Consider the following 22,826-nt stretch of genomic DNA (forward strand, 5'->3'; position numbering starts at 1 on the left):
GCTATACCAAAGAAAAATCCAAACCACACTTAATATGCCACAATGAGCGATCTCCATAACCTCTCCAATATGTTTCAAGCAAGTCGTACAGCTTGCATGATTGGGTCCCTACCCGCTAGCCCTTGTTTCAGGATTAGCCAACGACATCTCAACACCAACAGGGCCTAAGGTCTCAGGTATCAAACCCACGCGGCCAGGACAAATCCCCCCCACTTATCTAAGACGTCGCGTAACAGACAAATTACGGAGTAGGAGAGTACTCCATATATAGATATCATCTACGTACTCCGTTACTCCGTGCTATCCTATTCTATCCTATCCGGCGCTACTCCCGAGCCCCTTACCTAGACTTGACACATCCCCGGGTCCACGGAGTATACGTCGCTCTGGTCTTGGACCGATGGCGTCTACTGTGAATCATGCCCAGCTTGGGCCAAGGGCTTTACAGTGCAGCACTTGCTTCCGATAGGTGGATGTGACCTGCCAAGTGAGTAGAAACCACCTTGGAACCGCTTTGCACTACAATCGACGTGCTGCTTTCGGGTCGTTCTTGCCTTTAGGGTTGTTTCCGCTGAAGTTTCACTTTGTCTTGTTTTGTTTTGTTGATATTCTTCTTCTTGTTCTTGTTACTTCTGTCTCTAGTCTCATTGTTTTCTTTTCTTCCCTTCTGCATTGTCTACATTGTCTACATTGTAGTATTCTCTTTTCTTTCTTTTCCATTCTTGGATGCAGGTATTCGAGTCTGGACTACTGCCTGCTGACTTTAATTTTGAGACATTGGCATTGTCTTCCCATTCATTCAGAACAAGCCTGCCCTTAACAGATCTGAGGGTCTGCTGAAGTGTCACTTTCTTTTTTCAAATTTTTTTTTTTTTCATCCTGTCTTGTCTTTCATCCTTGCGTTTCTTGTCCATTGCATTCTTTAATATCAAATACTCAGGCTGGCCCTGATTTAATCACTCTTTTTTTCGATTTTGATACCCCCAATTGGGGCATTGGGCAAGATGCAGGTCATTCTTTTTCTTGCTGTCTTCTTTTCGCTGAGCTTCAACGCTCTTTCTATGCCCGTGGCTCCTCCGAACCAACTTCAAGGCCGGTCCTTCAAGGTGGAGAGAGTCAAGCGCAGTGACTATGTTGCCAACGGACCCGCAGCACTACGCAAGGCGTACCGCAAGTTCGGGATTGATGCAACAACCCTCAATGGGGTGGACGTGAGCGACTTCCAGCCTTTCGAAACCAAGCATACCGTCTCTTTGAAAATTGCAAAGGAAGATGTCGCAGATTCTGAACAGACGGGTTCTGTGGATGCCACTTCTGTTGATGGAGACGTGGAATTTGTTTCGCCGGTCAATATTGGAGGCCAAACCCTCGATATGAATTTTGATAGTGGCTCTGCTGATATGTAAGCTTTTTTCCATTTTGCTCTTTTCTTTAGAGGATTTGCCTGGCTAGCAATATCTCTTATGGCTCAACTCACGAATGAACATGCCGAGCTAACCAATTGCCTTATAGGTGGGTGTTGAGCTCGAGACTTCCAAAGTCACTGCGAAACAACCGAACAGTATACGAACCGAGCAAATCCAGCACCTTTGAAGAACTCGCCAACAGCACATTCAAGATCCAGTACGGCGACTCGTCCTATGCCAATGGTGGAGTAGGCAAGGATGTTGTCTCGATTGGTGGTGTCAAAGTCGCCGGGCAATCATTCGGCCTTCCGACGGATATTTCGCAAACATTCGCCGATGACACCAAGTCCAACGGACTCGTCGGTCTTGGCTTTTCTTCTATCAACACTGTCACGCCAAAGCGACAGAATACGTTCTTCGACAACGTCGCCCCCAACCTCGACGAGCCAGTCTTCACCGTTCGATTGCTCAGCAACGGCGTCGGCGAGTATGAATTTGGAACCGTGGATCCGAAAAAGTACCAAGGTGTCTTGGCCAATGTTAGCGTGGATTCATCAAATGGATTCTGGCAGTTCGACTCGGCACAATACGCCATAGGGGAAGGCCCCTTGCACCCGATCACCAAGACACCCCAGGCCATCGCCGACACTGGCACCTCGCTCATGATGGTTAGCCCTGAGGTTGCGGAAGCGTATTATAAGCAAGTCGACGGTGGATTGTACGCGAAGAATGCCAACGGGTATATCTTCCCTTGCACTTCCAGCCTGCCCACCCTATCCGTTGCGGTTGGGAGCGGTTATTCGGTTACCATCCCTGGATCGTTCATGAATTGGTCCGAGGTTGGAACCAACACGACTACTGGTGAAACAGGTAAGTTTCCCTTTCTCGTTCAAGGTATAAGATCTGAGCTAACCTTCTTTTTTGGATAGTGTGCTATGGCGGTCTTCAGTCCAGCGGAAGCTCATCCATGGCAATCTATGGCGATGTGTTCTTGAAGGCACTGTTTGTGGTCTTTGATCAGCGAGGCCCTTCTCTGGGATTCGCTGCGCCTGCTTGAGCATAATACGCTAAGATCTATCAGCTCCTCCGAGTTGTGGGACGATGTACAGATTAGAGGAATCAGACGCATATTTTCACTTTTTCATGTGTTGACAGTGATGCAGAGGGATAAATTCCATTAAGTGCACAATAATAATACGAACTTGGAAATTTTGATTTCTTCATATTCTCATGGGTATGCGTTTAGTTTTATTTTCAGATATACCGAACACCTTCACATCCCTTACCGCACAGTAGCATTAGCCAAGCTCTTAACAGTACAAATACCACCAGAGGCAGCAACCAGCTTTCCAAGAGCAGGCTTGCCCTCCTGTCCATGGACAGAGGGGACAGCACTGCTATCAAAGGCAACCTCACGGTCCGCCGTGGTGGTGAAACCGGGCTGGAAAGTCTCCCAGACCTTCTTCTTGGGGTTGAGCTGCTTCTCAGGCTGGCCATCATTCCAGCCCTCGAAGCTAATACGCTCACCGGCAGGAGCATCAGCAGGTGGGTTAACAAGCTCGACAGGACCGGCGTGCGAGTCCTCGCCCTCTGCAACACGTGGGGACGCAGCGAGAACCATGGCGCAAGACTTGACGCCACGCATGGTCACGGGCTTCAGGTTGCACACTGCAACGATCTTGCGGCCCTGCATCTCCTCCAGCGGGATCAGTCCGTTCAGTCCGGAGCACACGGTACGCACGGTCTTTCCGGTCTCCTCGTCGAGGGAGGTGTTGTCGCTGCCGGGGGCATCACCGCAGTCGATCGTGGACACGTACAACGAGTCCGCGTTCGGGTGGTTGATCGCACGCAGGATGTGTCCGACACGCAGGTCAATCAGTGATGGGGCAGGGGGCGCAGCGGGGGCAGGAGCGGGCTTGGGAGCCTTCTCCTTCTTCTCCTTCTTCTCCTTCTTGTTGGTTTTCACGGGGGCGCCGTCGGCGCCGGCCTGTGTCTGGGCCTTGGCGGCTTGCTCGGCCTTGCCCTGGCCGATCACGAGGGGCTTGGACTCGTTGTTGGCGTCGGGGTTTTGGGCGTTCGCTTTCTCACGCTTCTTGCGTTCTTTCTCCTCCTTGGGGTCGACGGGCTTGGGCACGAACTTCACGTCGTTTAGGTCGATGGCGATCTTCTCCTCCTCGGGGATCTGGAGCGAGAATAGGCGGCCGTTCTGCACGAAGTCGACGTGACGCACGATGTGGTGGTAGCCCTTCTCTCCGGTGCGCTCTTCGGGGGTCCATTTCTCAACGACGGGGGCCAGGAGAGCGTAGATGGCAATGTCGGCGACCGAGGGCTTCGCGCCGAGGAGGGTGGTGCGGGTGGCGAGGTGGATGTTCAGCTGGTCGAGGATTCCAGTGGTGACATCCTTTTGGTCATTGGCAAGAGAATTCTTCAGGCCGGAGACAGTGTTGAGCCATTGCTTGATGTCAGCTTCCTCTGCCTCGTTGAAGGTGACCTGGGGGAAGATCTTGGCGGAGGCGTGGAGGTAGTCGGGCTCGGTCGAATCGGAAGAGATTACGGCGGGGTACGACCGGTAGAGAAGGGAGAGGAGAGAGGTCTCGGGGGCTGCTGCCGTGGCCATGGTGTATGTTCGTGGAGGGGTTGGGAGTGGAAGAAGAGAAAATCGAGGAGGGGCACGGATCTGTGTCAACGATTGGACCCGCGGGGCTGTCAGTCGGGCCCGCAATAAGGTCGACCTGAGAGAATTCAGCTTGACGGCGATCCCTTGTCTATGGGGATCTGGTGAGAATTAATTGCTTTATTTATTATTCGCAGTCAAAGCACTGACCTTTGGACATGTTTTTTTCTGCCCAGGTGGCCGTGCTGTGTTGGCTGACTCAGCCGATGTCAGGGCCCCAGGGCTACCCAGATGGTCAGACCACTAGAGGATTTGACCTTGATGTCTCATTGTTCACGTCAAAACCAAGGCCTATTTGATCATGAAATCCTAATATACGACTATTGACTACCGTTAAAAGACTACAACGTCAAATTTAGCCTCCAAGAAGAGGAAGACAAGCTCCTTTAACTAAACTATCCCCAACAGTGGATAGATGAGGTCTAATTGTAGCTATGTCCGGCAGTTTCTCCTATGCAATATCACCTTGCCTCATGCTGAACACATACCGGCTAGCTTTTGAAGGCAAAGGAATTGTTGCACCGCAGGTTCAATGCCTACATCTCCATTGACAAATCGAATTAAGAGGACAAGCAACTCGTTATCAGATCCCTATTGTCATGCATAACACCGACTAGGAAGTGTGCTTTGAAGCTGCAATTTTGATTTGAATATAAATAAATCCTTTCTTATAGGAATTCGGAATTCGGAGCTGCTGGCCAGAGGGAGTTTAGCTCCCAGTTCCACAATAATAGGTAATTTCTAGCTAACATGAAACTCTGTTTTACTTGTTCCATCACGTCCCATCAACCACGATGTATGAATAATCAAGGAAGCAAAGAAGCAAAGAAGCAATTGATCTCCAACTCTCCAACTTATACCGGGCGAGTCTTCCATTTAACACGAATACCTGCGGCCAAAATCTGCTGCCGTGCTGTTCTGCCTTTGCTCATTCCAATATCCGGGTTGGCACCAGCTTTAGCAAGCATCTTAATAACTTCCTTATTGCCTACATCGATCGCTTTCAAAAGAGCTGTTTGCCCTGTGCTGGTTTGCTTGTTGACATCGACTCGCTTCGATTCTAGCAAATGTTCCACTGTCAATTGCTGATTAAGATCAACAGCAAGCAATAATGGAAAAGCATCCGCCGGACCAAGATTTGGATCAAGCCTATCCTGTGCTAGGAGGAGACGAGTCATATAATACTGGTTGATGGCGATACAGTCCCAAAGCGGTGTTCGCCCCTCACCATCTTGAGAATTGATATCGACCTCGTCTGGCATGCGAACAAATTTCTTGGCGCATCTCAGAGCGGCCGATCTGTTGTATCTACAAGTCGCAGCAGCGTGCAATGGAGTCGAGCCGTTATTGTCGCGCTCATCAATCTTGACTTTTGGGTCCGCAAGAAGAATATCAAGCAGAATGTCCTGATAACTTGTGTTGAGCACACTTGGTTCGAATAACATGTGCAAGGGGGTGCAGCCGCGCGAATCTTTTGCGTTGGGGTCTGCGCCCGCTTCGAGCAATGCCTGCACGATTTTGGGTTGGTTATACAGGCATGCTAAATGAAGCGTCGAAGCCATTTCGGTTGGGGACCCCACAGAATTCGGGTCAGCCCCATGGGCAAGTAATAGCTTGACATGCCGATACGCCCTTTCTCCTCTTTCTTGTGTCTCATGTTCAACATCCAGCTCATGCCCGTGTAAAGGTTTCGATGATTTGATTGTAGAGCATATCCAGGAAGAGCCGTCTTCAAAACGATAGTTGGGGTCAGCCCCCCACTTCAAACAGTGTTCGGTGGATCTCCAGTTATCACTTTCATATATTTGATCGTGATTGTCACGTCCTATGCAATTCAGGGTTCTTTGGATGAGTGTCCTTAATGCGCATCCGAGCAAGCCATCTTTAGAAACTAAGAACTGTATCAACTTGACATTTTCGTTGTTCACCATGTAATACAATGAGATTGCATTCCATGGCGCTGTCTCTGGAACATTTGATAGTAGTTCGATTGCCTTTATGAATGATTCTTTCTGATTCCTTTGCAGGCTTCGTTTAAATGCACGCAGGTCCTGCATACCTCGCCAGCAAAGCCGCCCGCTCAAGATGTGGTAGAGATCCCCATTTGCTTGGCAAAGATTGTAAAGCTCACTGTCTGATAGCTCACGCTCAATAAGCCACATCAGCTCGACGGGTAGGTCAAGGATTGATTTCGCCCCAAGTTGCGATCTCCAACTCCGCTCCAATAGCGGCGAGGCTAGATCAACTGTCTTTTCAATCGCTTTTTTCACTTGGTGCTTCTTGTGTGTCCATCTTCTAGGATAGCAGGTAAGGTTATTGTCCGATCGAGTGACAGATTTTGTGGGAGTAGACTCCGTGTCATAGTTTTGCGCAATAAATGTTATTAGAACTTTTTGGTCGGGATGTAAATAACCAGTCCACGATTTCTCTGTTTGAAAGAAATCTTCGAGTAGGTGGGCCAAGCGAACTGCTTCTTTGGGCAATTTTGGAAGAGTCGTGATATTTGATTTTGTCATGCTGTCAGATAGTATTTCTGTGCTTTCCAAAGGCTGTAAAAATTAAAGGGAGAGGAAAGGGGGAGGGACTGGATACGAATTTTTCCGAATCCTACAAAGAGGCTGTGGTCATAATGAGGTAGTGATGAAGTGAATACCAGGGAAATAAATTTGAGAAATTAGACCTAAACGATTCTAGCAACTATCTAGCACCCAGCACCCAGCACCCAGCACTCCAAATCCCAAATCAATATAGCAGTGAAAATGAGGTACAAGTTTGGCTAATATCTTCAGGTCTTCCTTTTTCTTTTTCTGCTTGTACGCATTAGCTGCTCAGGGTTGATACCCGCCTGGGAGATCGTTTCCCGTGCAGTCAGACCCGTGCTATCTCGAATGTCCAGCTCAGCACCAGCTTTGATAAGCAGCTTAATTATAGCCTTTGATGTTGGTAGTGTCAAAGCGAGACGCCCATTGCTGTCTTTCCGGTTTGGGTTGGTTGCCTTTGTGCTTAGTAAACTCTTCACCATCGATGTCATCCGATTCGAAACGGCGAAAAACAAGGGCAAACGCATGGTATTAAGATTCGGGTCGATGTGACTCTGCGACAGCAATAGGTTGGCAACTTCTATGTTCCGGCTCTCCACCGAATGATATAATACCGTCTTCCCGTGAATGTCTTGGGAATTGATATCAACATTGGGACTTTTAAGCACACTTTTCACAACCCAAGCAGAGACCTTACTGTGAACGCCGACAGCAATGCTCAAGGGTGTACGGCCATTCTCGTCACGCGGGTCGAGATCAATGCCTGGAGCCCGAAGAAGGGCATTGATTGTGCTTTTGCAGGGAGCGCGGTAGGAGCCAAAATGGGTTCGCTCAACGGCCATGTGAAGAGGCGTTTTTCCTTGGGGCCCGATTGTGTTTGCATTGGCGCCATATTTGATCAATTCTGTCACAATATGTGACTTTCCCATGGAATTGCACAGGGACACTGCCATATGAAGTGCCGATGTTTTGTCGGATATGTGGACATTTGGATCAGCCCCATATTCGAGCAAAAGGTGAACGTTATTGACATTCCTTTTTCGATGTGAAACACCGTAGGTCAAAACAGGAGTCACACGCCTCAAAATGTCAGCACAAAGAATACTGTCACCGCAAATAGCAATAAACAGTATTGGAATACGCCCAGGGTTCCATCTGTCACGGCTGATGTTATGACTGAAACAATTTGGATCAGCCCCTAGTTTGAGGACCTTTCCCACAGATAGATGTCTGCGTTTTGACCATTCCAGATTATCCGACAGAGTGTCCACGAGGAATTGACGATACATTTTTCCAATAAAGCCGTCCTTCAAAGCCATACACTCCAACATATGGATATTGTCGGTGTCTATCATAGGAAACAATTTCCACGTGGGCTCATTACCCATACTTTCAGGAATCTTCGAGAGTTCTTGAACTGCTTTTTCGTAAACCGTCAGTCGACGGTGATTCAAGCTCCATTCCAGTGCCTCGAGAGCCCTGTCCAGTGGTCGCCAGAGCTCAAAGCCTACCACGCTGGAGAGACGGCGATTCAATTGACAGAGTATCACGAGAGAGTTGATCGGTAATAGAGCTGCAATGAGGTGCAACAACTCGTTAGGCAGATCAAGTATTGATGTTGTGAAGGCTTGTTTCTTCCAATCGTGAAAAGCATCTGTCATGAAGATTCGCTTGGCGTCTACAAGAAAAACTTTCGCTGCCTTTCGTGCTCGTCCTTTACAGGTCAACCATGTCTTCGGGAAAGGGAATTGGGTCGACGCGAGGTCTCGAGGGATGGGAATAGACACGCCAGAGCTGCTGGTACTGATCTCTCCTGGCTCCGGGTAATTCACGACGATGAAATAAATCAGGTCCACCTCGTCGGGCGTGAACCTGAGGGACCACTGAGGGCTTGCATGGAGGTATCCAAGGAGTTTGCATGCGGTTTGTATTGTTGGGATTGTCCTGGGCTCCAATGGAGCAGGATTGGACAACGGCATATTGTGAAAACCCAAGGTGGATGTGGTGGACGAATAGGTATTGCTGGCAGATATCACAATCATTCATATTTGAAGACTATAGAGCTGATCATTATGCAATAATCTATCTTTACCTTGGTATGATAGCTTGTGGCATGGGTGGTTTTTATGGACTACCATAGTCGCTTTGAACTTATATACAAAATAACGTTTTATCCAGGTAATCGAAATCGAGTGCCATACATTAAATATATATGTTTGGTTTATTTACAAATTCAGGCCCTAAAACAGCTCCTAGTATAGCTCTGCTTCTCTACCCCAATTTCCTCGCTTCAACTAACCCTTTATGTCTATAAAGCGCACGAATTAACTACTTTCGTAGAGCCACTTTCTAAGAGGTTAGGATCGATCAGTGTGATATTTTAATTGGTTGAAATCACGTAAAGGACACGTGACTAGCTGACGGAGCATTTGATTAGTTGAAATAGATAAAAACCACGTGATTGATTCTCGTTATAATGATTTTTGTACGGAGTATGGTGGATCAATTGAAGCATCCGATAAGGAATACTGATGGTCATATCCAGTATCTTTATAAATAGGTTTTACTATAGTGATCTTTTATGCATATATATCTTGAGGCTTGGATCTCTAAATGTAACCCTCATCAGCCTTCGAAGTGCACAGGTGCACACGGGCTTATCCTAAAATATACTAGCGTATTGAATATCTCTTCTCTGATTGGCCAGTTTACTGACACTAAAATGAGTCATAATGAGTCTTGGGACAATAATCCATCCACAACCAATTACATGATGCTTACTGTGGGCCCATGTGGTGCTGCGGTTCATCCCTTGTTCTTCCGATTCTTTTATATGGCCTGGCCATGTCCTTCAATTTCTTCCTCAGGACACGACTCCTACAGAGTCGACCCCTATCTACAGTTACCCTAGGGTCCCCTTTCATCCTCTTGACATAAAGCGTCACGGGTCTGCAAAGGCCCGTCTAAGAAATCCAGCGATGTCCGCCTGCAGTTGTTCGAGCGCCGCGGCAGCGATCCAGATCTCCATTCACCGGTTCCAACCCGCCCAGCACCGGCACGCAGGAACGCCTTCAAGGGCCTGCTGAATATTCGCCATGGGCGAGTCTTCATCCGTACAGTGATAACGACCTCTTCTCATCGCTGGCGCCGCCGTTGGAAGGCTTTCCCTCGGCTGTGCCAGTCTGTCAATCCTTTGATACCCTCACGCATGAGTCGGCACTCTGGGCAGAACCCGATCTGTCCTTTGCTGATACCGACTGGAATTTCGTATCTGTTAATCATTCGACGCCGTACCCTCCTGGCTATGATGGTGGCGATGTCCCCATCATGGACCTCGGGTATGGGTCTGTCTCTGCTTTGAACTCTCTTTCGGATTCCGGATCCATCGAGTACCAACACTATGTTTCTGCATCTCTTGATCCTAGCGCCTCTAATTCGCCAGGTATGATCATATTCTCCAATTAAGTGAAGGGGTCTTGTTTCTAACGTTCAATAGATGGCCACTCGCATCAGTCACCTATCTCTCCATTCCCTGCTCCCGTCTCCACTTCTCTATCCAGCCCTTCCACCTCCCAAGGTGATGATAATTCAAGCCGTGTTGATTCGTCCCGAGTGGAAAAGCGCAAACTCAACACCCTCGCGGCGCGGAGATGTCGGCAGAGACGCGTGGATCGGATGAAGGAACTTGAAGCTGAGTTGGAGAAGGTCCGGAAGGAAAGAGATGATTGGAGACTTCGGTGTTCGAAGCTTGAAGGCGAAACGGATGCTTTGAAGGGTCTTCTCACCCGCAAGAGCAAGGATACATAGTTGCATACTCGAGAATTGGAGCTGGTCTCTGAAGTAACGAATTCGATTGGTTTTTGATCCGCGTCTACTAGTTTCTCCTTAGAATCCTGCCTAAGAAGACCTATTATTTGTATATCGTTGGGTGGAGATATGCGCAGCGCAAGGGTTGTCCCTCCACATTGGGCACCCCCGCAGGCAGAGTGAACCTCATCCTGGGTCATGTATTGACGTCAGTTGCCAATGTCCCAGCAAGTATATGATAGGTAGGGGATTTGTCATTGTTCTCCCCGGTGGTTCAGATGAATGACACCTGGTGACCATTTTCACTTCGCGGGGTCTCATCGAGAGGGGTTCTCCCTAGTCTAAACAAACAGGGTATGCCCACCCGATGGCACCACTCGCATATATTGAATTAGGATGTTTCTTCGTGCTTGTGTAACATTTTAATCTCTCAATAAATTACATCATCTCACTATATTTCCAATAGCAGACTCCCATTCTTCGGTCCGTTATACAACACTCCAATAGACTTACCTGTTGACCATCCATCATGAGAGCTGTACGCTTCCATGGACGAGGTGATATCCGCCTCGATGAGATTGAGGAGCCGGTTTGTGGCAATGGCCAGGTCAAGGCAAGCTTAGCATTGCTGCTTATAGCATTCGCAGCGTTACCTGCGAGGCTGAGTCTCTAACAACGAACCTTGATATTAACAGATTCGACCTGCCTTTGTCGGAATATGTGGCAGCGGTAATTAACATGCTCGAAACTCATCGTTGGCTAGTCGTCTCTAATCCAATCCAGATATCCATGAGTATCTTGCTGGCCCAACGATCGTCCCTGTCACCCCACATCCAATAACCGAGGAGAAGTTGCCAACCACCCTGGGCCATGAGTTCAGTGGTACAGTTGAAGAGGTCGGCTCAGGCGTTACGGGGTTCAAGGTTGGAGATCGGGTTGTAGTCAAGCCTAACCTCTTCGACGCTACGTGTTCGAACTGTTCAATGGGCAGGTTCAACTGCTGTGAGAAAGTGGGATTCATCGGGTTCAGCAGTAAGCCATACTAAGGTCGGCAGTCATGTCTCGATATTGACTTCCACGAGGTCAGGCGGGTGGTCTATCGGATCACATAGTCGTGGATAGCAGACACGCAATTTCGCTACCTGGTTCCATTCCCCTCGACGTCGGTGGTAAGAACAGTCCTCTCCATTTCCAGTTGTGTTCGACTTGTTTCAGCTCTAACAACAGGGTGGCGATACAGCCCTGGTGGAACCTCTAGCCGTCGCATGGCACGCCGTAAGCGGCAGTCCTCTGCAGACAAATGACTCGGTACTTGTGGTCGGGGCGGGACCAATTGGTTTGGCTATTATCCAGGTACTAAAAGCCAAAGGGATTAACTCGATCATTGCTGTGGAGGTGTCTGAGCGACGACGAGAATTTGCACTGGCCCTGGGCGCCACTGAGGTCCTTAATCCTGTTGACGTAGATGCGGTTACGCAGATACGTGCTTTGACAGGGAATGTGGGTGCAGCTGTTGCATTCGAGTGCTCTGGAGTCCAAGCTGGCATCGATACTGCGATATCTGGTCTTCGGGTGCGTGGGACAACGGTCGTCGTTTCCTTGTGGGAACACAAGCCTACTATTGATGCTTTTGCTATTGTCTTCCACGAGAAGCATGTCGCAGGGGCTGCTCTCTATGATGATGGGGACTTTGAGGCTGTGATTGATGCAATTTCTTCCGGTATGCTCGACTTCTACTTACTTTTTATCTTCGCTTCCTACTTAGGTATGTACCCTCTGCTGACCTCTTGCTTCTTTGTTATAGGTAGTATTCAGCCTCACCCAATGATTACCAGTAAGATCCGAATGGAGGATGTGGATGAGAGGGGGTTTAAAGCTCTCATCGAGCAGAGAGATAAGCATGTGAAGATCCTGGTCGACATTTCTGCATGAGGCACCGAATTTGTGGTCTATTTATTGTCTATTTATTGTCTACATAGATAGAGTGTAGTGTACTTGATTGGGTATTTTAGGTTGTCCACGAAGAAATTCAAACCCCCAACCCGCGCTTGGCGAGGTCTAACTGTGAGATATTAAACTACGTAGTGACGATTTGGACTGTGAGATCAGATCTCAGAAATTACAGAAGCAAAGCCCAGAAAAGGCTTGACTAAGACATAACTTCTTGTGGGAATAATGATCCATCTTGATTTACTGTATAGCAATTTTCTTCTGCAGCGGATCCTGATCAAGCGGTCACTGACCGAGTCTGAGACTCTCGTCAGCCTTGCGCACCAGATTCTCCAGGCAATGCTTGCCCATGTTGCCGTTGGTCAATGGTGTGGAAATCCCTTTAGCCAACTTGGATGGATGGGATCAGTTGGAATGAGTGACTGTCATTTCGGGTAATTCACCTTGTCTTATTAAGTAGTACTAGCTATGCTTCTATCACCCACTTGTCAGTGACTAATTATTTATCATCATAAATCTAACCACGGGCCTTGAGTTTCTTAGGAACATTTTCCAGAGTAGCTTCAAGAAGAACTCTTTCTCCCAAAGGGTTGCAGGATCGTGTAGAGTATTGACTCTTCACTTCTTGTTTCAGGAGTCAGCATCGCACAGGTCTGGGGGTTAGTACATAACCCGAGGTCCTTCCACTCCGTTCGTTTCAGAGCAACCCCGGACCGATGGCAGACCCACCCGCGGAGACTCTCGACTTTCCACAAACACCCAAGAAACAAGTACCTTCTCGGTGGATTTTCAACCCTGACAAAAGAGCCTTTCTATTTTTGAAATGGGCGGCTACACACGGATGATAGAGAGGACAGGGGATGGCAACATGATGGTCTAGCCCGTACCTTTGAGTGAAGGGTGAGCTGATTTTCCTGAGCACTTAGTACAAATACAACATCCATCGTTAAATGTAGTCATTTACGATTTACTGTCACTTAGTGTAGTGTAACCCTAAGAATGCGATTCAGTCCAATTCTGTATATTCTGTATATTCTGTATATTCTGTATATTCTGTATATTCTGTATATTCTGTATATTCTGTATAGAACATCGCTATTATAATTCAATATAAGCAACAATCAGAAATGTACAAAATAAGTGCCATGATTGCACTATAATGCGCATATTGCGACTCAATTTGTGTTAGCGCCGGGTGGCGCCATTTCTTTTTTTTAATTTCTTTTTAGTTTTGTGTTTTGGTTTTCGATTTATTTCTGAAACTCCCGTTTATTTTGTTTCCTTTTTGTTTCCTTTTAGTTTCATTTTTTATGTTCCACAAAACGTCGATGCAGCTGCTTTCATGTCTGATGGAGTTATTATACATTCTTATGGTTACTTTGCAGCCAGTAATACGAACAACGTGGGGTGATCCTAGCGCTACCCTTGGCTAACTTTGCGGGAAAGATGCCCAGGCCTTGCTGGCAGTAGAGAGTGATTTATTTGACGCCTAAAGATCCGGGCAATGTCCCGAATCTTGACTCTGGAGTACAACGTACGGAGTATTCCACCTTTATTTGAGACATTGCCCAGATCTTTAGATGGGCTTGCGGGACAAGTTCCAGGCTAGTGCGAACTAACCTATCTCAGTGTCAAGTATCGATCCCCACTGTTTTGTTTTTGAGTTCTAATTTTATGGCATTTACTGCAAGGGTACTCCGTAAAGAAAATTTAGTCGCCATGCCACGCATTAGGCAGGAAGATCTTAGGGGTTTTAGCCATTCGTTATTCGACACTAAGGCATCACGTCAGTTTTCACATCTGATTTATCTAATATCGTCGTTTTCTGGGAGAAATCACGCCTCAGCCGTGAGCTGAGACATGGCACCGCCCATGTCCGATATAATTCATTGGCCCATTCTACTGCATTGGATCCATAGGGATGGGTTGGAGAATTTTTAGATCCCACTGTTTAGGTATATAACACCTTTTTCACTTGGATTACGCTTTGACAACTCCATTTTTAGTTCTAATTCCCTTTGTTACCCAATATTCCATTGTCTTCTCTCTCATCCCTCTATTTGATATCGAATACTCAGTACTACAAGTGCTCTTCTGGCCACTTTCTTTTCTACTGTGAAACTCTGTCTACACTATACCCTCGGGAATCCTCGCCTCAGAAAAAGTCAACGTTATGGGTACACCACTTACAGAAACGGTTATTATTACTGGTGGAAATGGGTTGTTGGGTTCAGAGATCGCTATCGAGATCGCGAAGAAGCAACCTTTCGTCCATCTATTATTGACGGCAAGGGATATAAGGACCGACGATGTCCGCCAACTGATGGGGAAGATCCGCTTGATCGGCCCCAGATCGATCGAGGTTCTGGCTCTTGATCTGACCGATCTGAAATCCGTCGCATCTTTCGCCAAAACCACTGTCGATCGTGTTCGCCTCAGAGACATTCCACCTGTGACCAGTCTGATTCACTCTGCTGTTGCTACATCTTACGTTATTGATGATCTCACATCAGATGGCCACGATCCTGTGTATCAGACAAATTGTTTATCTCCATTTTTATTGACCATTGGGCTGCTCGAGGCTTTCCGGGCTGGGGATGGTACACCCAAAGGTGGAGCTAAAGTGATCAACATCGGCTGTTCTGCGATATCTTGTGGGAGATTGGATTACTTCGACCGCGACCATGGAAGAAATGGAAGGCTACCAGGAACTGCGCTGAGCGCAAAGGAAGAGAATATTCGTTTGGGGAGCAGCAAGCTAATGGCGAGTGTCGCATTATATGCATTGAGGCGGAGCTTGGTCTGGGTAAGTTGACAATTCCGAGTCGTTTCCCGATTTCCAGCCGCCTTTCTTTTTACTAATACAATCTAATTTTAGACCGGCAATATATCGCTTGATATCTTCACCTTGGATCCAGGAGGTATGACTGGCCAGAGTACTCTGCGGACCGGGGCGCCTATGTCGGTCAGAGTCGCACATCAGACTCGGTCCGGGCTTCGGCCATTCCTGTGCATGGTATCCCGAAGCTCCATGAATAAGGCGAGTGTTCCGGCCAAGGCGATTGCCAGAGTTGCATTCCACATCGACGCGGTGGAGAACTGGCAAAAGGAACGCTACTTTATTCTCGATAGCGACTATGAAGCCGCATCCGTCTTGCCGAGCTTGCGTGATGGGGAAAAAGTGAACACACTATTAATGCAGATGATGCAAATGATTGAAGTGGAAACAAAGGAGATGGATTCTCCTGCTCCTCTTCGACCTCAATTGAGCATGATCTCGCCTCCTACGCTTTCACTGTGAAGGGAAAAAATTATCTAAATATTTTAGCATTGGGGGAATTGCGTTTATTTATGAAATTTAGCGAAGCTAATTGGCAACATCAAAAGCATTCAATTTTGTATTCAATCTGAACTTATAATAGTACTGTACCTATCAAAGTACATAAGAAACCACTGCAAGCGGATGGCCGGATTTGGTGACCACAACAGCCTTGGAGTGTAAGACCAATTAGATCACATCAACTCTTCCAAGGTTCTTTGGCTTCTTTCGCTTTGCTTCTTTTTTTTTTGCTATTTCAATCTTCTCATAAGATTTGAAATTCCTCCATTTGAGCCTTCTACGTTTGGCCTTTTTTTTTGAAAAAAAAATCGGGGTTGTCACTAGGGGTCTCCGGCCGTTACATCAGTTCTTGGCCCCCGACATAAGCGCCTCGACGGCCTGTGACAGCGCCCGCAGTGATGAACCGACACGTCCTCGAAAAGGGCCACTCTGCCTATCCCAGGGGTTCTGCGTTTTCAATTTCACCGAATAGGTAAGCCGATCACCCAGTCCGAGCCAAGCTCGCTTCTCATTGTCCGAGCTCGGAGCCCTGTCGTCATCCCAGATCATGAAGCTTGAAATCGAGACTGACTAGTATACCTTCGCCCACAGGTTCCAGCCTCGCTCGCAACCTGCTCTTCGGAGACGCCGGCAGCTCTTCCAGCGCCTCTGCCTCCTTGGCGGTGTGTCGCTAGTGCTGTTCCTCTTGATCTTCCCATCTTGGCGCGCCGCCGTCCTTCCCACCATCTCGCTCGGCCTTCTCTCTTACCCCGGAGATCTACACCTCCAGACGGTCCGATATTATGATTTATCTGAAGTACAAGGGACGGAGAAGGGCTGGGAACGCGGAGAGCGTGTCCTGATGTGCACCCCGCTCCGAGACGCCTCGTCGCATCTCCCGATGTTTTTCTCGCACCTTCGAAACCTCACATACCCGCACCACCTAATTGATTTGGCTTTTCTGGTATCGGATTCTCAGGATGATACCCTAGGAATGCTGTCGCGCATGTTGGAGGATATTCAAAATGACCCGGATTCAAAAATGCCCTTTGGAGAGATCTCCGTGATCCAGAAGGATTTCGGCCAGAAAGTCCAACAGGATGTGGAAAGTCGACATGGATTCGAGGCGCAGGCGAACCGACGCAAGTTGATGGCGCAGGCCAGGAATTGGTTGCTGAGCGCAACACTTCGCCCAACCCATAGCTGGGTCTACTGGAGAGATGCGGACGTGGAGACTGCTCCGTTCACAATCATTGAGGATCTAATGCGGCATAACAAGGATGTCACAGTTCCAAGTGAGTGGTGGCTATTGTCCGAGTGTTTCAGATATATGCTAACTGGCTTTGTTTGTAGATGTCTGGCGCCCGCTTCCAGATTGGCTTGGCGGAGAGCAGCCTTACGATCTGAACTCCTGGCAAGAATCCGAGACTGCATTGGCGCTTGCAGATACCTTGGATGAGGACGCTGTTATCGTGGAAGGATATGCGGAGTACGCTACATGGAGACCTCACCTTGCCTACCTCCGCGATCCCTACGGCGATCCAGACATGGAGATGGAGCTGGACGGGATCGGAGGTGTCAGTATCCTGGCCAAAGCTCGGGTATTCCGTGCTGGTGTGCACTTCCCAGCCTTCAGTTTCGAGAAGCATGCCGAGACAGAAGGGTTTGGCAAGGTAAGACAGTAATCAACGAGGCGGTAGTCACAATTGCTAATATTTCCTAGATGGCTAAACGGATGAAGTTCTCAGTGATCGGACTACCACACTACACCATTTGGCATCTATACGAGCCTAGTGTCGACGACCTCCGGCATATGGAAGAAATGGAGGTGGAGCGACTGGCTCGCGAAAAAGAAGAACAAGAGCGAGCCGAGCAAAAGGATAGCACCCAGTCCAAGCCTCTAGATACCGATCAAACTGTGGACGGTGAAGAAGTGCAAGGCTCCGCCGAAGGCCCGGTTGGCCAGCCCATGAAAGACACCATGGATTCTGCCCAGGGTCACTTGAAAGCCCAAGCTGAAACAGTCGACCAAGCCGAGAAAGTCGAAGTAGTCGAGAAAGCCAAACTATGATCCCCGACTGGTTTTCCCTCACCGCTTATTTGATCCAGCCGGCTGGATTTTCGCATTGCATTCTCACATGCGACTTGAACGTCTCATCTCCCTGTCTAGGAAGACTATTTGTCTATTTAGACTGGGGCATACTTATGCCCAAGCTCTACGAGTGTAGCAGCTCTGCTTTTCATTCTTGTTCGGTTCTTGCATATGTTTTTTTTATACTTTTGGGGGGGGGTTTCATCTTTTCACGGAGTCACAACGAAGTATAGCGGTTGGCGTGTCATGAAGAGCAATAATTTGGCCATTCAAACGCAAAACATGGACGATTTTGATTTCAATGTATTCTGCACAACAATAGTCGGTCGCTTATTCGGCCTCTGTCCTTGACAAGGTAGTTCTAATCAGACCTATTTAGCCCAAGATGATATAAAAGGCTTTATATTAAGACTTTTCTAAACGACCATTTAGATATTTTCTCATTTTTCTATTTTTCTGGGATTCTTCATCCGCTTACTAGTGTTGTAGCTAAAAGTACAGAAAGATTTAGCCGCAAAATGTAGAATATATAGGGTAAAAAAGATATAACCGGTGAGAAACAATTTTTTCATGCATACGATATAATATGCGGGTTTTGAATCGGCCTGATAATGTGACTGTAACATAAAGACCCTCACACCCTTCAGGGCTACCATATACAAAGTACATCGGATGAAGCCGAACACCTCTTAGGCGGTGGTCCGTGTGTCTCCACTTCGCGTCAACGCGTCCGAAGTCAATGCTTCATTTCCCGAATTCTTACTTTGATTCAAATTACATACTCTATACACATTGTAACCTACAATGTCTACTCAAGACTCGCGCGGTATTCTTTTCACACATACTCGCCCTCAGGAAGGGTTCCGGTTACTGGAACTTACCCCAGAGCTAGAAAAACTACTGACATCGAAAGATGCACCAGCGTAAGTCAACGCAATGAACAGGGCCCAAGCAGACCGGAAGCAACCCGTGCGCTGCTATTTTCATTATAAACCCCTCCCATTCCCAAGTGGTAGCCCTCGACTAACTTGCGACGCCCACCAGACTCGAACTCAAATCGCCCTCTACAGCCCTCGCACAAGCAGTAATCGATCCCACCGCCCACGACTACGTCAACCTATGTACACCAACACAAACCTACCGCATCCGCCAAGTCCAATCCTCAAACTCCCTGCATATTCTCCGCCCAAGCCACGGCGAAATCTCTCAAGCAGACATCAAAGTTGTTGAAGAAGAAGCCGGCGAAAGTGGCGCATTGAACCTTCCAGATGAAGCTGTAACAGCCATTGCGAAGTGTTCCTCAACGCTGGAACTGCACATACCGCCGGGAGGTTTTTCAGCCGTCCCTTTCCTGGAGAAGAGTCTGCGGCTTTATGACCGGCGCAGCGATGATGACGGGGACATAGCGATGGGCGGCTCTGCCGACTCCACGGGCCCTCTGGGATCCAACGAGATGCGCACAGCTAGAGAGAATTTGTGTCAGGATATCCCCGTGTCAACGGCGCAGTGTGAGCAAGGCTGGATGGAGCTTTGTGCGTTTGTAGATGGGGCTGAGGAGGTGGCGTGTTGGCGGCCCTCGGCGCGATCTCGGTTGGCTGTCTGGAAGCGGTTGGTTGAGGGTGCTGTTTTACAGGGCATTGATCTTGAGAAGCAGTTTCTCGTTGGAGAACTGTGGAAGTCCGTCTTAGATGATGATGAAGAGATGGAGCCACCGTTCCCACGTGCGTTGCTGGAGGCTGTTGTAAGGCACATCTGCATTGCAGATGAGCGGCCATCTTTGTCGGATGATATTAAATGTGAGTTAAAAATGGACGGTGGGATTCGTTGCAGATATCGGACTTGCTAACGACTTTGTGCTGTTTTCCAGGGGCGAGCTTTAATAAGGCTGAGTGTACACAATGGGTTGGCGAGACTTACTTGGCTGCCAATGCTCCGACCACTTCGTCTGCTATTGGAAGAAGTGAATACCTTCGCGCGTGGAAGGACTGTCTGCCTGAGACATGGAGAGGAGAGGCAGCGCTGTCAAAATTACCGGTAAGCCTTCCCCCCCCCTCCAAATGAGTTGTGGCACAATAGCTGATTTTGACTACAGAATGGCTGCTACAACAGTCCTGATCCTACGACTATCTGCTTCGTTGAACCCTCACAACGGCAGCTAACCAACAAAACTGCGTCTGCGCCCGCTACGGCCGCGAAGGCTAAGAATACTAGAAATTGGCACGAACTGCTCAAAGGCCGCCGTTGATTGCGAAAAGAACTAACGCACTTGCTGCGTAAAATGCCATGGCATCTAATCTATGATGCGCGCATATCTAGAAGCATCACGATCACATTTGCCGCCCAAACTCGCCTCAATCGCACTTCCGGAAAAAGGCGGGAAGAATCATGAGCAAAGAAAGAAACCAACCTCGGAAATAATGCTCTGACGAATGAATGATTAGCACCAAGTGTACTTTTCATTCAACCACCACTCTACATCCTTGCCCAATCCTTGCTCCTCGCCAGTCCAACGCAAACTAGCGATGCTCTCCTTCTCGCGGTGCACGAGCCCAACCTTTGGGTCCACCAAAGCCACAGCCTTCTGCAAAAGGGGAGTAGGGTTCCAGAATTCAACCTTGCTCATGTTCCACTCGTGCGCCTCTTGCTGTGCTCGCCGGAGGATAGCAGCCATAGCCTGGACAGTGATCTGCTCTTCTGCTGGAGACGTGGGTTCATCATACACCCACCGAAGAATGTAGAGGACATTATCCTCAGGCGTCTCGCCGAAATTTCGGTTCCAAGCGCAGTATACGCGAGCCTGGTCATCACCAGCGCCCTTGACTACAGGCGGGGAGCGTTCGGAAATCAAGTTCTCGGCATAAAACTCCTCTCGAGCCCAATGCCAGACAAAGTGATCAAAGTTAGGAAGAATGGCAATCTTAGCACCACTTGTCTTCTGCGACGCCAGACGCATCTGCTCGCGCAGCTTGGAAAGCACAGTTTCACTGCACAAACACTTCTGAACATCTTCAGCAAATAGATCCCTCGTGACAGCCTTCTCTAGCCCACCCGTAGTAGCCGGTAAAGACATATGGGAAGACAAGAACGGCCGCCACCCAAACTGGGCGTAGAACTTCTTCCCGATGTCCGAGAAAAGCACCGTAAATAGCGACTTCCGCCGTGGCTCTTTCTCCATCTCCCACGTCTCGAGTTTAATGCTCAGCTCCTCTAGCATCCGCTTTGCGTACCCCTTCCCACGGAACTCAGGCCGGGAGTAGACACTACCCACGCCGTGCGTGGAAACCTCCTCCACCTGCCCGTCATGTGCGAGCAGCGCTGTCTTCCGGTACGATTCGCACGAACTGAGGATTGTGCGCTCATCCTCGGGCTCATTGCGGTCCACTAGGATCCAGCAGGTTAGGCCGTCGCGCGTCAATCGTTGCTGGAGGAGATGGTTCTCGCGCTCTATGTATGTTTCCACATCTAGTGGCCCTTTCCAGGCGACGCTGTTCAGCTTGATTGAGGCAATGCGCTCTGAGGCTGTGGCTGGAACTAGGATCACATCTGGAGATTCCCCCGCGGGAAGGGTGGGGATTTCTGCGGCAATCATATTGAGTTGAGCAGAATTGAAGTTTCAGCTGTCGAAGTTGGGAATGTAGAGAAGAGGAAAACCAAGGGTAGGTGCAAAATATATAAGAGAAAGTGAAATCCGGGGTTATATAGTTCAAAGTTAAAGAGGTTCCAAAGACAAAAAAAAACCTAGAAGCTTGGAAGATAGCCGTGGACCGACGGGGCCCCGATGCCATAATATACTGGTCATTTCTAACTTTCTATTCCCATCTGGTCAAGATAATGACCAATAGGTCACACGAACATCCATGATAGTACCTAGGTATGTTCTCCCGATCTAACCCATTACTGTTAATTGGACCAACCACACTGAACCATTCCTACTTCCCCCCTCACCTTCGTGCATTCCGTATCACGATCAGGGCCGGATCTGCCTGCCTCATACGTACAAAGTATAAAACAAAGACACACCGTGTTTCTCTTTGTCACCGGCCCGAAGCAAAGCGATGACAAGCGATAGAGGTTGCATTGCGTTAGTCCTTATAGTTAGGCCTTTCCAAGGTTGACGTAAGAGCCCCGGGCCCCGGAGGGTTTCAACAAGTCATGTGAGCCTTGGCGATTATGTCATTGCATTTATTTATATTCGTTGACACGCGTAACCTGTCATGTTGATCTTCATTTTATAAATGCTCTAACGTTCTAGATGGATATTTTATGTGAAGCTTTTCATCACTGTGTGGGGGCTGGAGCTCACGCGACCATTTTTATACATGTTACATTACATTGGTAACTAGATCAAGAGACAATAACTGGTTGTTCGCGCATCACAGCTTGACTTCGCACGGGGATTATAGACAGATGGTTTAAAAGCCCTATTGAATGGTGAAAAGTATATGTCAGCTAGCATAGGGCTGATTCATTTTCTATTTGTCTGCTTATTTCCGTTTTCGGTACGGAGTAGTCCCTATAGCTCCCTTTCAGCGGCATATATTAATCTATACTGGATATCTAGCCAGCATACTTACATAGTCACCTCCGAGGGCCTAGCGGCCTATTTTCGACATTAAGCAGAGACGCAGCGAATATAGAGAGAGCAGTTGAAATGTAAATTAAATGGTACGAACAGAGAAACCCAAAATCAGATAAAAGTTTGTGACACAACAGACAATACGGCATAGGAGACCTTCTTTTCGAACGGAACCATTTTCACTGGGTACATCAGCATAAGAGCAGACACAGAAAAACGCAAAAATGGGAAGATAAGGAGGCGATGTAGGAACTAGTTGCTAGTATACTTGAATTGGCTAGAAATGAGAATCATGTAGTTGATTTCAACAAAGGAGACGAATGAAATACAGCGGAAAGTTGGGAGATGGTATGAAAAAAGAGGCCGGGTCGCAGCAACAAGGAATAGCGAGGAGAGAGCCTAGGGGATCAGGCAAGATGCAAAATGAAGTAAATGGAAAGCTGTAAAAAAAGCCTGGGGGGA

General features: G+C 48.1%; 10 protein-coding genes across 10 annotated transcripts; 6 read left to right on the forward strand and 4 right to left on the reverse strand.

Moving 5' to 3' along the window:
* Positions 1-1,004: 1,004 nt before the first annotated feature.
* PEX2_006100 (pepsin-like aspartic protease) lies at positions 1,005-2,463 on the forward strand (the record flags this gene model as incomplete). Its single annotated transcript, XM_016737887.1, has 3 exons — positions 1,005-1,402; positions 1,513-2,276; positions 2,336-2,463. 3 exons carry the CDS (start codon positions 1,005-1,007, stop codon positions 2,461-2,463), a joined length of 1,290 nt encoding a protein of 429 aa, XP_016597861.1.
* A 225-nt stretch (positions 2,464-2,688) lies between these two features.
* On the reverse strand, positions 2,689-4,023 carry PEX2_006110 (putative cofactor for methionyl- and glutamyl-tRNA synthetases; the record flags this gene model as incomplete). The annotated part of the gene is made up of 1 exon (XM_016737888.1): positions 2,689-4,023. One exon carries the CDS (start codon positions 4,021-4,023, stop codon positions 2,689-2,691), a length of 1,335 nt encoding a protein of 444 aa, XP_016597862.1.
* Positions 4,024-4,934: 911 nt separating this feature from the next.
* On the reverse strand, positions 4,935-6,596 carry PEX2_006120 (uncharacterized protein; the record flags this gene model as incomplete). The annotated part of the gene is made up of 1 exon (XM_016737889.1): positions 4,935-6,596. One exon carries the CDS (start codon positions 6,594-6,596, stop codon positions 4,935-4,937), a length of 1,662 nt encoding a protein of 553 aa, XP_016597863.1.
* Positions 6,597-6,865: 269 nt separating this feature from the next.
* PEX2_006130 (uncharacterized protein) lies at positions 6,866-8,599 on the reverse strand (the record flags this gene model as incomplete). Its single annotated transcript, XM_016737890.1, has 1 exon — positions 6,866-8,599. The coding sequence occupies one exon, from the start codon at positions 8,597-8,599 to the stop codon at positions 6,866-6,868; it is 1,734 nt and encodes a 577-aa protein (XP_016597864.1).
* A 791-nt stretch (positions 8,600-9,390) lies between these two features.
* Positions 9,391-10,427, forward strand: PEX2_006140 (bZIP transcription factor JlbA/IDI-4; the record flags this gene model as incomplete). Its single annotated transcript, XM_016737891.1, has 3 exons — positions 9,391-9,423; positions 9,597-10,062; positions 10,117-10,427. The coding sequence occupies 3 exons, from the start codon at positions 9,391-9,393 to the stop codon at positions 10,425-10,427; spliced, it is 810 nt and encodes a 269-aa protein (XP_016597865.1).
* A 529-nt stretch (positions 10,428-10,956) lies between these two features.
* Positions 10,957-12,359, forward strand: PEX2_006150 (2,3-butanediol dehydrogenase; the record flags this gene model as incomplete). Its single annotated transcript, XM_016737892.1, has 6 exons — positions 10,957-11,016; positions 11,123-11,156; positions 11,211-11,459; positions 11,550-11,596; positions 11,655-12,192; positions 12,232-12,359. The coding sequence occupies 6 exons, from the start codon at positions 10,957-10,959 to the stop codon at positions 12,357-12,359; spliced, it is 1,056 nt and encodes a 351-aa protein (XP_016597866.1).
* Positions 12,360-14,550: 2,191 nt separating this feature from the next.
* On the forward strand, positions 14,551-15,678 carry PEX2_006160 (glycosyltransferase family protein; the record flags this gene model as incomplete). Its single annotated transcript, XM_016737893.1, has 2 exons — positions 14,551-15,183; positions 15,256-15,678. The coding sequence occupies 2 exons, from the start codon at positions 14,551-14,553 to the stop codon at positions 15,676-15,678; spliced, it is 1,056 nt and encodes a 351-aa protein (XP_016597867.1).
* Positions 15,679-16,115: 437 nt separating this feature from the next.
* PEX2_006170 (ANP1/MMN9/VAN1 family protein) lies at positions 16,116-17,767 on the forward strand (the record flags this gene model as incomplete). Its single annotated transcript, XM_016737894.1, has 4 exons — positions 16,116-16,189; positions 16,309-16,991; positions 17,050-17,369; positions 17,420-17,767. 4 exons carry the CDS (start codon positions 16,116-16,118, stop codon positions 17,765-17,767), a joined length of 1,425 nt encoding a protein of 474 aa, XP_016597868.1.
* Positions 17,768-18,592: 825 nt separating this feature from the next.
* PEX2_006180 (putative sister chromatid cohesion protein Dcc1) lies at positions 18,593-20,033 on the forward strand (the record flags this gene model as incomplete). The annotated part of the gene is made up of 4 exons (XM_016737895.1): positions 18,593-18,711; positions 18,833-19,584; positions 19,656-19,822; positions 19,881-20,033. The coding sequence occupies 4 exons, from the start codon at positions 18,593-18,595 to the stop codon at positions 20,031-20,033; spliced, it is 1,191 nt and encodes a 396-aa protein (XP_016597869.1).
* Positions 20,034-20,225: 192 nt separating this feature from the next.
* PEX2_006190 (uncharacterized protein) lies at positions 20,226-21,377 on the reverse strand (the record flags this gene model as incomplete). Its single annotated transcript, XM_016737896.1, has 1 exon — positions 20,226-21,377. The coding sequence occupies one exon, from the start codon at positions 21,375-21,377 to the stop codon at positions 20,226-20,228; it is 1,152 nt and encodes a 383-aa protein (XP_016597870.1).
* Between the last annotated feature and the right edge of the window lie 1,449 nt (positions 21,378-22,826).

The sequence above is a fragment of the Penicillium expansum genome, assembly GCF_000769745.1.
Source record: "Penicillium expansum strain MD-8 chromosome Unknown contig17, whole genome shotgun sequence".
In the NCBI taxonomy this organism is placed as follows: domain Eukaryota; kingdom Fungi; phylum Ascomycota; class Eurotiomycetes; order Eurotiales; family Aspergillaceae; genus Penicillium; species Penicillium expansum.